Source organism: Protopterus annectens, chromosome 9.part0 (genome assembly GCF_019279795.1).
Source record: "Protopterus annectens isolate FY-2018-M chromosome 9.part0, PAN1.0, whole genome shotgun sequence".
Taxonomy (NCBI): domain Eukaryota; kingdom Metazoa; phylum Chordata; order Ceratodontiformes; family Protopteridae; genus Protopterus; species Protopterus annectens.
In genome coordinates this window covers 792,445,208-792,457,713 of record NC_056743.1, presented here as the reverse complement: position 1 = coordinate 792,457,713, position 12,506 = coordinate 792,445,208, and the positions used below count along the sequence as shown (strand labels likewise).

Below are 12,506 nucleotides of genomic sequence, written 5' to 3'. Positions count from 1 at the left end.
TCTAATGCAAGCAGATTTATTTTGTTTCATTTTCTTTCTCCTCTTGCCAGTGTAGACTCAAGTAGGCTATAAATACTTTTGCAGCGTGAACCAGCCACATGAGGTTTGTTTTTCCTTACCATCCAAGCATTGCTGTTAAACTGTAAGAATTAATCAGCAAATCTACAAAACCAGAGGGAATGTTGATACTGCCATTTACTTCATTTGTGAACTTTCTAGAAATGTGCTTTCAGGGATAAGTGTTCAGATATTCACGTGTTCACATACATGCATATATCATGCGCATGTGTGCATGCACTATATTGGGGGTGAAGAGATCACAAAAAGAAACCACACTTTTGTGTCTGTGTTAGTTTTGTTTTCCGGTAATTTGTTTGAAATGATGGCCTTGATCAACTATGTTTTGATTCTTTTGCATTTCAGTTAATCATAATATAATTGGCTGGTTCACAGATAAGATAGAAAAAGAGTACAAGAGACATGTCATATGTAAACATCATCAAAGTCTATAGTATTGTACTATATAAAGAGACTGATGTAAAAGAAAAACAGCAGGGGGTGGAACTCAGACTAGTAAGTCTGATAATTAACTAGATAATAGATAAAACATAAGTAGTGATTAGAGAGAGTTTTGAACTGAGAAGACAGTAAGCAGAATGATGATTCAAGGCATAATATAAGTCAGATCCTGTTCAGTGTGGTATATATGATATAGCTAGGAGGTATAGAACAGTATTAATCTGATTCTCTTGTTACCAGAATGATTACAGTAATCAGGTGTAGGAGAACCAATATCTGCAAAATCCTGATAAAGCTGGCATAATAGTTATATGGTGGTTATAAATGAATTAAAACAGGGTACTTGCATATTATCGCAACCAGATTGGGGACCAGGCATAACTCTTGATGTTATTGTGAAACAAGGGTCTTGTGAAGTGAACATGGGTGTGTGGACTGCAAATCAGTACTGCTTCACCTTGTCTGTAACACAGGAACAGGAATTTGTATTGTATTTGTCTTCCCAGGACCGTCCTTTAGCACCGCGCCTTAATACAAAATTAAATGAACTGAGCAGATGAAAACATGCAACACTTTTTACATTACCAAGCACAAATTCTTCCACAGTCAAAAGGAGTCAGGATTGGGTTTACTCTTACTGACTATTCATGTAGGAAAACCAGTTAACCCCAATACACAAGTCATTGCAACGCATGATAAAGCATGAGGATTCTACCCTGTCTTGAGCCGAAGCCTGTTAGACAGGATTGCAGTGCGGTAAACCCCCCCCCCCCCAAAAAAAAACACATTTTAAAAATAAGACATGAAAACATGGAAGAAAAACGGCTTCCACACCTTATTTCAGCCCTACATAAAGTCACAGCAAAATAAAACCTTTAAAAATGCACATGTAAAGAAACACATTAATGCACAACTAGAGTACCCATGTTAGAAGTAAGCTGGGACTATATGCCTTAACCAATTCTTAGCCTCAGTGACGGCAGTTAAGGATGAAACCCTACGGCAGTTAAGGATGAAACCCGGAAGGCAGAATTGGGCCAGTATTCCTGTCACTGTTGCAGAACCGAGGTGATAGGAAAGTGATTTGCACTTTAACCCTTGCCAGTGCAGGATAAACAACATTTGGCATTACATTAGAAAGTTGGATGACTTCCCAATCTGGTTGCATAATACGACTGTAGCGTGAAAGCTGTGGGGTAAAATGCAGACACTGAATGGATTTAGAACCCAGAGATAAATGTTCATATATTGATCATCATGCTTTAATTCATTTATAAAATATAGTCCAAGTGGGCTGTGCTGAAAGCTAAGATGATGTTGTGTTGCAAGGTAAGGACTGTGGGTACAGTTGAAAGAGATGTTTTTCCCTAACTATGCATTGCACTGGTAAGGCCACACCTAGAAAGCTGCCCACCATACAAAAATAACTGATAAACTGTGCAGATGAGTGATTCTGAAAATGCTGGAGTGTAATGGAGAAGACTGGCGTATGATTAAAGTTTGTGGATATGGCATACCAACACATTAGCAGAGGATTTTACAGAGGTTTAAGCAGTAGAGGCCAGAGTATGAGAAATGTTAGGAGAACCTGGAAGAGAGTCTAGGTGCAGCAGTCAGACGGGCTTTGTGGGTCTTTGGTTTTCTGTGAGCTTATCTCACTGCAGATACACTGCATGTGACTTAGACTCCCGTGATTTTAAAACTGTCTGCCATGCACACTGTAGGTGAATTTCTAAAAGTTTAATGTTTGCCTTGGGAAGACTTTATCTTTTACTTTATTGGCACAAAAGTGTAAAGTTGGCTGTAAAGGCTATGACATTTACATCATTTGGAATGTAGAAGGAGGTTGTTAAATAAACCTATCCTGTTTTTTTAGTTTTGGCTGTTATGCATTCATATACCAAGTGGTCTGGCTCATGGGCACTATTTTTGATGATACAGATAGAGTTAAAGAATTTTCTAAACTGCACATGCACTTTTCCCTCCCATTCTGGTTCCTAGTTTCTGACTTTGGAAATTTACTCTTCATTTCCTGTCACCACAAGCTACATGACTGATCTTGTACGTAAGAAAAAGATAATCTGCTTTTGCTGTAGCTAACTGCCATGGCAAAGGATGTTAGAGCAGCATCTTGCAATATGACAGACTGACTGTTCAGGTCACATAATGCTCCAGACGTGCAGCAGTGCCGTAATTGTGTTGCAAACTGTTGTCGCTCTTAATGCTTATATTAATTTTTATATTTTTTCTGTTTAAAATTTTAGTAAGTGTACTTTTGACAGGTGTATTTGGAAATGAGAGGAAGGTATAAAAACAGTTAATGACATTTTATTGAAATGTTTTCTTTATCAGGCAACATTTAAGGGCTGGATGGACATCATGTATGCTGCTGTAGATTCAAGAAGGGTAAGCAAACAACAAACTTTTGTACTAGTTTTGAAGAGTGTAAACTGTTTTTGTTAATGTGCTTATACTTGTATCTGCTTCTGCTACTTTTGTGAGCTCCTGTTGAAAGAGTGAGACGTGTAAGTCCTACAAATGTAAAAGTGGTTTGTAACTTATTAGAGTAGTTATCAAAACTTACTCTAAATCTGTAAAAACATTTTTGCAGGGGTTGAAACCCCTCAGGGTGGGGCACTGCTAACAGCTTTGAGGGTTGTCATGGTGTTTGTTGTAATTTCAACAATGTATTAGCAGTTTGATGACTACTTTCAAATGAACATGCAACTGTTTGTAGTAAATGTGATATTTCATTGTGTTTATCCCATTTATTTCCTGGCTGTACAATATGATATATTGAGAGAGCACATCACTTAGTTTGAGCTGCCTATGTTCTACAACCTTCATACCTTATCATCAGACTGACAGTGTAGAATAACACTGTATTAAGTACTTTATTTAGTCTGAATATCACTGGTTTCGCAGAAAATGCTTAAAAGTGAGGTGGATTTTGAGATGGTGGTTTGAGAATTGAACTAGAGATTATAATTTGAGTATTATAGTAAGGGGGTTCTGATTCTGGTAAAAGAATGTAGTATGTTTTGAAATATATTGGAGGGAAAACATGCTGCCAGTGCCTTGCTTTGTCCTTATACAGGGAAGTATAGTGAAATAAAGACCATTACATCTGCTGGAGGCTTTAACCATTGGGAGTGTAGTGGAGATGGTAGTTAAATGTTGAGGCCAATCTTTTAAAAGACATTTGCATGTGTTTTTTCAGCTGCATGTAGGAATAGTTATTGTGTTTTTGTGCACTTTTATTTTTGACCACTGCCTCTGAATTGTCAGCCACTTCGTTATTGTGTTTTTGTGCACTTTTATTTTTGACCACTGCCTCTGAATTGTCAGCCACTTAGTTTGGGGGATATTTTCTATTCATAGCTACTTGGGACATTGTCAGACAACTTTTGTTCCATTACACTTGCTGTTACTAGACTATTGGAGTTGGCAGTAAGTGAAGTATCAGCAGTGAAGGATGTATGAGAAGGTATTTCATTGGCTACACCAGCTGCCTGTTGAGTCATTTTCCACTTTTCACTGCTGAGTACAAATTCATATATAATCTCAGGAGTATGGATCTTTATTAAATTGCGTTTCATTGAACATTTTTATTGACAGCATTGTTTGCTGAGTTATTATTTCATCTGTTTGTGGTATAGTTGAGTTTTTTTTTTTTTATTTAGTTGATTATAAACTTTTAACATGGTGTTTCAGTTTGGTTACTTTTTTGTGACCTTGGAATTGGTATAAAATAGTAAGGCAGAACTCATCCACATTAATATTGTTATTTGGTTTAGTTTATTTGAAGAGGTTTGCTATTTTAGTGTGCTTGGTTGTCTGTGTGGAAGTGGATCTGTTTTTTTTTTTTTTTTTTTAATTTTTCTACTGTGCACTATTGTTTCTAGTAGTGCAGTCACTTTGTGTGGTGTAAGAAGAGATAAGTAATGTTTTTTCTGGCTGTATTTAGTTATACTCTAGAGAAAAACGTACTTGGTGATATAAGTTTGTAATCGAAGTGAAAGAGTTTTCTCAATTATGTTGCTATTATATGTAGCTTATTAGAGACTAAAGATTGCTATTTACTGTTGGTAGTCTTCTGTTCACATTGTTTTGATTTGTCAAGTTGCTGTTCTTTAGTTTTTAACTTCTTTGGTTTTGCTATTGAATGCAGTGCATTTGGTTTACATGTTATTTATGTACTTTTATGGTGTTTTTTCAGTGGTGTGTTATTACTGTGGTTCAGTTTTGATTGCTGTAGTGTTTGACTGTTTCTCTGGTTCATTATATTTTAAGTCAAGTTTATTCTATGTTTAGCCATGCATTAATTATCTCACTGTTACAAGGGCTATCAAAAGTGTTTACAGTTCACCTATATTTGTTTTAAGTGACATTTTTACATTATTTATTTTGTTTATTTTTACAACATTGAACCTTTAGTCACCCACAACATAGAGAAATATGCAGTAGAACAGATGGAGAGTACAAACAAAACATAACCAATCAAGAAGATAATATTTTTTCAGTTTGAAATTCTTCTAGCGTTAAAAGTCTACCACTGCCCTGGTTTTCTTGCTGTATATAGCTGCTTGTTGCCATAGGGTAGGATTGTTAAACCATTGTACTCTTGCTGAGCATTACAGTATTCTTCAGATCTTTAAGCTACACAGGTATTTCAGAGTTTGTGTGTTTTTATTTTGGTCATGGAAAAGAAGGAAAGCAAAGTATTTAAAAATGTAAGAGTAGGACAAAAATCCCACTGCATGACAAGCACATGACAAGCACACTGTCTGTCAAGTGGAAGCTTATGTCTGAGTACTGTGGCACAAAGACTGTGGCATAGATTAGAATTGGGGAAGCTAAACGCGACTCCAGTCCATGTGATTACTTTGGCTTTTCCCAGGGCCTAAACCTCTTTCTCCCGTCTCCCTTCCAAATCAGTGGAAACTATAAAAGAAGCCCTCTCCTTATGAATATTTGGTTGTTTTGCATCCTAAAGAAAACTACTCCTTAGAACTAAGAAATATATATGTTTTCACTGTGTGTTTCGGAGTTCTTTTAACACTTCAAAACCACTGTGCTGCTTATAAAATTTTAAAGTTTTCTGCAAAATGGTTGCTAGTGGGAATTGATGTATCAACGTAACCTTGTTTTTTTCCAAGCCTTTCTCTTTCAAGTCTGCTTTGTATGAGTCATGCTAGACATAAGGAAGTGGAGATGTATTCCCATCCCATTGACATATAATGGGATTAGTGTCAGTCACTGTAACAGGACTGCTTCTTTTATTTCTTGAATGGCCCACATTTGTGGATGTTTCAGTGCTTGTTTAATAAGTATACTAAGGAGTTATACAGCTGCAGCTAAAACAGTAGGCCTTTGTTCAAACCAAGTATCTTTTTGTAGTCTAAGATGGACAGTATCCTCTCCCCCACACTTTGGTAGATGTTTATTACTTTATAAGAACTACAAGAAAAAATATATCTAATGTCAGTCTTCATCTGTTCTTGACAGTTGGGTTACGGTTACAATCTTCAGAACCGGTTCAGCCAAAAAACCCTTGAGCTAAGAGTCTAGCCACAATGTCCCTCTTTACATTACCTCAGATCTCATTTGCTGCTTTTATAGAAAGACACGTCATCCGATTCTTTTCTCACAGCTAAGTAAAATCTTTAAAATGTTCATCTTTTATCCAACTTTGTCTTAGTAAATATTCTTTTAATATTTCTTAGCCTTTATCTACCCACTTTTTCTTGTGCAAATGGTTTAATCCCTTGATTCCCTATACCTGTTGGTATTTCTGTTCTACCATTGTTGTTAGTTCCCCCCTCTCACCTTTTCTGTCTACCATTTGGTAATTCTTCCTACCATCATTGATAGAATTTTTCCCTTCATATTCTTCCATGAGTATGTGAGTGTGTGGTGTAACTTTTTGGCTGGGTTTCTGCCTTCCTTTCTTGTAATTTGGTAGAAAAGTGTAAGTCTACCAATGGATTTAAGCAGTGCCAAGAGTGCGACAGAAAAATGCCTAACTTTGACGGGCACGGTTCTTGTGTTTATTGTTTGAGTGCTCCTCATTTGGATTTAGAGTGCTGTATCTGCCATGGCTTCAGTACTTAGGGCCCTGATAGAATAGCATAATAAACTTATACTTAAAGGGCTTCTTAAAGCCCCCGTTGAAGAAGCTTTGTCCAAGGCCATTAATCGACTTCAGGCCTCTGATTCAAAAGCCAGTTCTGTGCTGACATCCCCACTGGCAACGAAATCTAAAAAAATAAGTATCCGTCTGTTGGTTCCTCTTCTGAACCAAAACCAAAGGTTCTGAAACTCAAGGAATTGACTGACTCCTCGGCACCAACCACTACTTCGGTGCCATCAAAACCAACTACTACACTTGCACCAGTATCAAAACAGGTGTCGGCACTGGCTTCCTTAGTTTCCACATTGGTGCTGACATCACCTACTGCTCTGCAGGTTATACCTTCTATTTCGGTGCTGAAGACTGAAACTTTCTACACACCCAGGATGAGATATTCCCCATCTATTGACCCCTTCCTGGGTCATCTCCCTATCCCATTTATAGAAGGGCCAGACTCACCCACCGGACTGTCCGTTCGTTCCTTCAGGAGTCTTTCTGAAGTAGACATAGTGAGGTTAGTGGATCAGCTTCTGACAGCTAGAGGTCATCCTGTACCTTCTCAGCCCCTTCTCTCACCTGGAGCAAGGGAGTATTCCCCCAGCACTCCAACATATATTCCTCCCCTGACCTCCCCACTGGCATTAGAGATGTTGACTCCAACCACACAGGTTCCTATGGCCCCGGCACCATCATCATCCTTGTTTTCAGTTACAGGCATGGCTCTGACTCCCTCTGTGCCTTTGGAGCTGACAGGTCCCCGGGATTGTGCCTCCACTGTTGGGTCCCGGGGGGTTGATTTGACTCCTGTTTTTTTATTCTGAGTCAACCTTACCTCTTCAAACTATGATGGCTGTGGGTCTTTCCTTGGCTCCTGCATTGGAGATGGGTCTCTTGGGGTGGGGTGTGACCCCTTTTCCAAGTTTGTTTCAGTTCTGGGCCCCCATCCCTCCTCAGGGGCCCTGTCTTTCAAGCTATGGAGAGGACTTTAGCCATCGCAAGTTCCCAGGTGGCTGCTGTGTTACTGGAGTCTCACCGCATGACTCCTGCTTACCCAGAGCTTCCACCAAACTCCGGGCCCAGACAGCAAGCTCCAAGGATGCAAGAGATTTCATCTAAGGATCAGCCCCCTTCCAACTCCTCTTCAGATATTCCCACTGAAGAGCCCCCTTGGAAGAAGCTGTGTAAGAGGAAACATCTGGACTCCCCTGAAGAGTCCATCATTGAAGACACGGATTTCAATGAGGGGTAGGGTTCCCCCCAGTCACCCCTGGGAGACATCTCCTTTGGAGACATTCTAGAGATCCTTAAATATAGGGGTAACGAAGTCCAAAGACCCTACCACTGAGGAGTCTGTGTACTTGGAAGCCTTCAGAGTTCACCTATCTACTTCCTGGGTGACTCCTCCCACTGATGATCTTATTAAGTTGGAAAGCCCTTGATTCAATAGAACCAATTCCCTGGAGACCAGATAAAATACTTTCTGCTCCTGAAGACCACCAGCACTGGGCAAAAGAATTAGCAGTAGATGCCATGGTGGTAGCAGCTGCAACTAAAAAGGAACTAGCTGAGGAAAGTTCTTCTGTTCATCCCCCAACCAGGAATCTAGGGCGATGGACAGATTTGGAAAGCGGGTTTATGCATCATCGACCTTCACCCTTGGGTCCTTGAATTTCATGGCAAATTTCACTAGGCTCCAGAAGGATCTGATCAAGGAGCTTTCAGATACCCTAACAGGAGAAGTCTCTGAGGGTGTCCAGGAAAAAGTGGCGTTGCAGTTAGCTACCCTGGAGTCTATTTCTAATTCGTCCATGGGGCTCATTGCACATGCAGGGGCAACCAGGTCAGCCGGTTCAGGTGTCACAATTCAACGACACTCTTGTGAGTTTGCGGAGCCATTCAAGTCTATCTTCATCATTGCTCCTTTTGATGGATCTTCCTTGTTTAGCCCCAAAGTCAAAGAAACTCTAGCCAGTTGTGAGATGGAAAGACTCTGTTTACAGTGGGCATACATTTTTCTGCTCCTCAACGAACCTATTTTAGGAATTAGAGGAATGAGAAGATGTGGTTCAAAAAGTCCCAGGGGCCTTTTCAAGACACACGTGGTGCAAACTCCCCTCGGGGCAGAGGGGGGAGCTCTAATAAAAAACTGGTGGCAGGGGTGACCTGCAGAATCATGGTTCCAGAGATTCCTTCTCTGGCCAACCTTATCAGCACTCCTGAAAGGGGACTTGATTGCTTACCTTTGGAAGCAGTCAGGGGAAGATTTTGTTTGCACCCAACAGCCTGTCGACAAATAACCACAGATGCCTGGGTGCTGAGAATTATCACCAGAGATTATTTTATTTCTTTCATTCTTTATCCAAGAAATCAAACAAGACTCCCTGATGTTCCACTCAGTCAGAGGGACCAAGCAGCCTTAGAAATACAAAAGCTGCCAGAAAAAAGACTCATCACCACCAGACCAGATAGGATCCGGATTTTACTCAAGGTTCTTTTTAGTGCCAAAAAAGACAGGGGACTGGAGATCAATTCTGGATCTCAGCATTCTAAACAAGTTTGTTCAACAGTCCAAATTCCGTATGGTCACGGTTCAGTTAGTACTTCCTTTTCTAGAGGAAAATGATTGGAAGTGCTCAATAGACCTTCAAGATGTGTATTACCACATATAGATGGACAAACGTTCAAGAAGGTTTCCCTGCTTTCAGCGATGAGCCATTCACGATCAGTTCAGAGTGCTGCCCTTTGGTCCACCACAACCCCCAGGGTGTTCACCAAGTGTATGGCAGCCATAACAGCTCACTTGAGACTGCACAGATTCCGGGTGTTTACATATCTAGACAACTGGCTCCTCACCGCTTCCACCAGACATCTATTGCTTCAGACAGTGGAATAGACCCTGCAGTTGTTCCTTTGTCTTGGCATCACGGTCAGTCATACGAAGTCTCAGCTGATTCCCTCACAGGATATGGAATTCATAGGAGCTCATTTAAACACCGTCTCATGTGTCGTCTCCCTCCCCCTTCATAGATCACAGAAGATAAAGTCCCAAGTACATTCTATCCTGTGAACAAACAAAGTACCGACCTTACTGGTGATTCAGGTGTTGGGGTCCATGGCAGCAGCTATCACTCTGGTCCTACTAGCAGGATTCCACATGAGGTTACTGCAATGGCTTCTTGTGAATCACTGGTCTATTCTAACCCATCCAGTGAACTACCCCATTTTTTTATCTCCAGTCGCTGCAAAAAGGACCTATCCTGGTGGATGGAATCTGAAGAAGTTTTTTTGGGCTGCCCTTTTGTCCCTCCTCACCCTAAGGCCATAATGATCATGGATGCCTCCCAGATGTGGGGGTGGGGGTGGGGGGGGGCATTATCTGGGAAAGACAGTCCAAGGCAGTTGGTCCCTGATAGAGGCCAATCTGAATATCAATGTCCTGGAGTTGAGGGCAGTGCTATTAGAGTTGCAAACATTCCAATCTGTCCTCCCTCAAGGAACGATTGCAATCCAATCAGACAACATGTCCTTAGTCTGGTACATCAACAAACGTGGGGGAACCAAATCTTATCCCCTGTGTTGAGAAGCCCTCAAAGTGTGGCAATGAGCCATTGCCTGCAACCGCTTTCTGATGATAGTGCATATCCGGGGAGTTCAGACATGATAGCAGACAAGCTAAGTAGATGCATTCTACTGCTGCATGAGTGGTGTCTCAATCCTGATATAGAGAAGATCTTTCATCACTGAGGCCTGCCTTGCTGCGACCTTTTTTACATCACTCCAAAACAAGTGCAGAAGCTACTTTGCCCTAATCCCCCCTCAGGGGGAATCCCTGAGAGATGCTCTTCTCCTCGATTGGCCCTCGGGTCTCCTGTATGCCTTTCCCTGTGATTCTGCTCTTTCTCAAGAAGCAGCCAGGTTGAGAAGCAAAGTGATCCTCATTGCACACTTCCGGCCTCAACAAATTTGGTTTCCCTTCCTATGGCCTCATCTAGTTCTCTGTCCATGGATTCTGGACCCAGTTCCAGACCTTCTATCTCACCCTCAGGGACTGCTACATCCCAGTCTTCAAAGTCTCAAGCTAACTGATCGTTTCCTCCAATTCTGATAGTCAACAGGCATAATGATATACCATCCCTGGTATGAAAAATTTTGGTGGCATCGCATAAACCATCCACCAGGAAACTCTACCTTAGTAAGTGGAAGAGATTTTCAATCTGGGTTTGTGATAATGGTCTAAACCCTTTTTCGGCTCCTGTGCAAAAAGTTTTAGAATTTCTGGCCTTTTTGTGAAAGGAGCTTCCGTCTCCACAGTTAGTGTTATTCTGACTGCCATCTCTAATTACCATAATGGCTTTGGAGACCTCCCTTTAATTTCACATAGACTGTGTAAGGTCTTCCTTAAGGGAACTGTTCAATTAAAGCCTCCGTTTAAAGATCCTCTACACCCATGGGACCTGACTGTTGCTCTCCAGTCACTGGTACTTACCCCCTTTGAACCAGCGGCTACATGCAACTTAAAGTTTCTATCTTGTAAAATACTTCTCCTCATAACTATAACCTCTGCAAGAAGAGTCTCTGAATTGCAGGCCTTATGTTCAAAACCCCCTTATTTAATTTTCCATAAGGATAGATTTACACTCAGAACCAATCCATCCTTTCTTCCGAAGGTGGTCTCAGAGTCCAACATTAATCAAACCATAGACTTGCCTATTTTCTTTCCCAGTTTTTCCAACAAAGTAGAATATTACCTACACTTGTTGGATGTTCACAATTACATTTCTACCTCAGCAGAACAAAAGGATTTAGAAGATCAGATCAGTTGTTTGTATTATTTTCTAGCACAACGTTAGGCAAATCTGTTTCTAAAGTTACCTTGTCAAAATGGTTAAGAGATTGTATTACTTACATTTATAATAGAAAAATCTCAAGTTACCTGCGCCGGTGAAGGCACATTCCACCAGATGTATGGCCACTTCAGCTGTATTCCATTCTAAGGCTTCCATGAATTAAATATGTGCAGCAGCACATACCTTTCTTACTCATTACAAATTGGATTTGGTCTCCAGGGGAAGAGCCTCCTTTGGTTCTATGGTTCACCGGAATATCCTTCCAAAGGGCCACCCAGGATCTAAAGTTGCTGGGGACTCTGTCCCAACTGTCAAGAATAGATGAAGATTGACAACATCAGATAAAGAAGTTATTGTTCTTACCATAATGTTCCATCTGTGTTTTTGAACTTCATCTATTTTTGGCATCCCACCCTCTTTCCTCCTCCTCCTGTGGATTCCTGGAGGAGTGAACCTTTGTTCTGTTTTTTTTTTTTTTTTGTTAGAACGCACCTTGGACATGGCTTCTTCATTCAGTTTGGTTTCCTCCTATTTTTCTGTAAGTATACAAACTCGATCTAAGGTAATGTAAAGAGGACCATTGTGGATAGACTCTTAGCTCGAGCGTTTTTGGCTAGCGCAAGCTATATAATGACCGAGCCGGTTCCAAGGATCAGAACCGTAACCCAGCTGTCAAGAATAGATGAAGATCTACAACACAGATGGAACGTTATGGTTAGAACATAACTTCTTTTTTCTAACTTTTCTCTAAATGTCACAGACATCTTTGATACTACATTCAAGTCATCTTAAAATGTAAAGTAATATAAACATTAAACATTTAAAGTTTAAAGCTTAGCATTTCAGTACTGTGATGCTGTTTATGTAAATTTGTCAAAATAGGTGACAAATGCATTTGAAACATTGGACTGATCTAATTGCTCTGTTTTGCATGAAAGGCATGGCTACATTGGAAGCAGATGTGAATCAGCGTACGCTATATTCCTGTATTCAATAAAGACAAGGGA

General features: G+C 40.6%; 1 protein-coding gene and 1 long non-coding RNA gene across 5 annotated transcripts in view; one reads left to right on the top strand and one right to left on the bottom strand.

The window, feature by feature from the left end:
* LOC122811533 overlaps positions 1-12,506 on the bottom strand; it is a 228,476-nt gene that overhangs the window by 108,113 nt on the left and 107,857 nt on the right. The window lies entirely within an intron of this gene.
* Positions 1-12,506, top strand: part of SCN8A (sodium voltage-gated channel alpha subunit 8) — a 1,580,263-nt gene that overhangs the window by 1,481,642 nt on the left and 86,115 nt on the right. For all 4 annotated transcript variants that reach the window (XM_044083431.1, XM_044083429.1, XM_044083430.1 and 1 more), the window contains one exon: positions 2,872-2,925. In XM_044083431.1, coding sequence (XP_043939366.1) covers positions 2,872-2,925 — 54 coding nt within the window. The remainder of the gene's footprint in view (positions 1-2,871; positions 2,926-12,506) is intronic.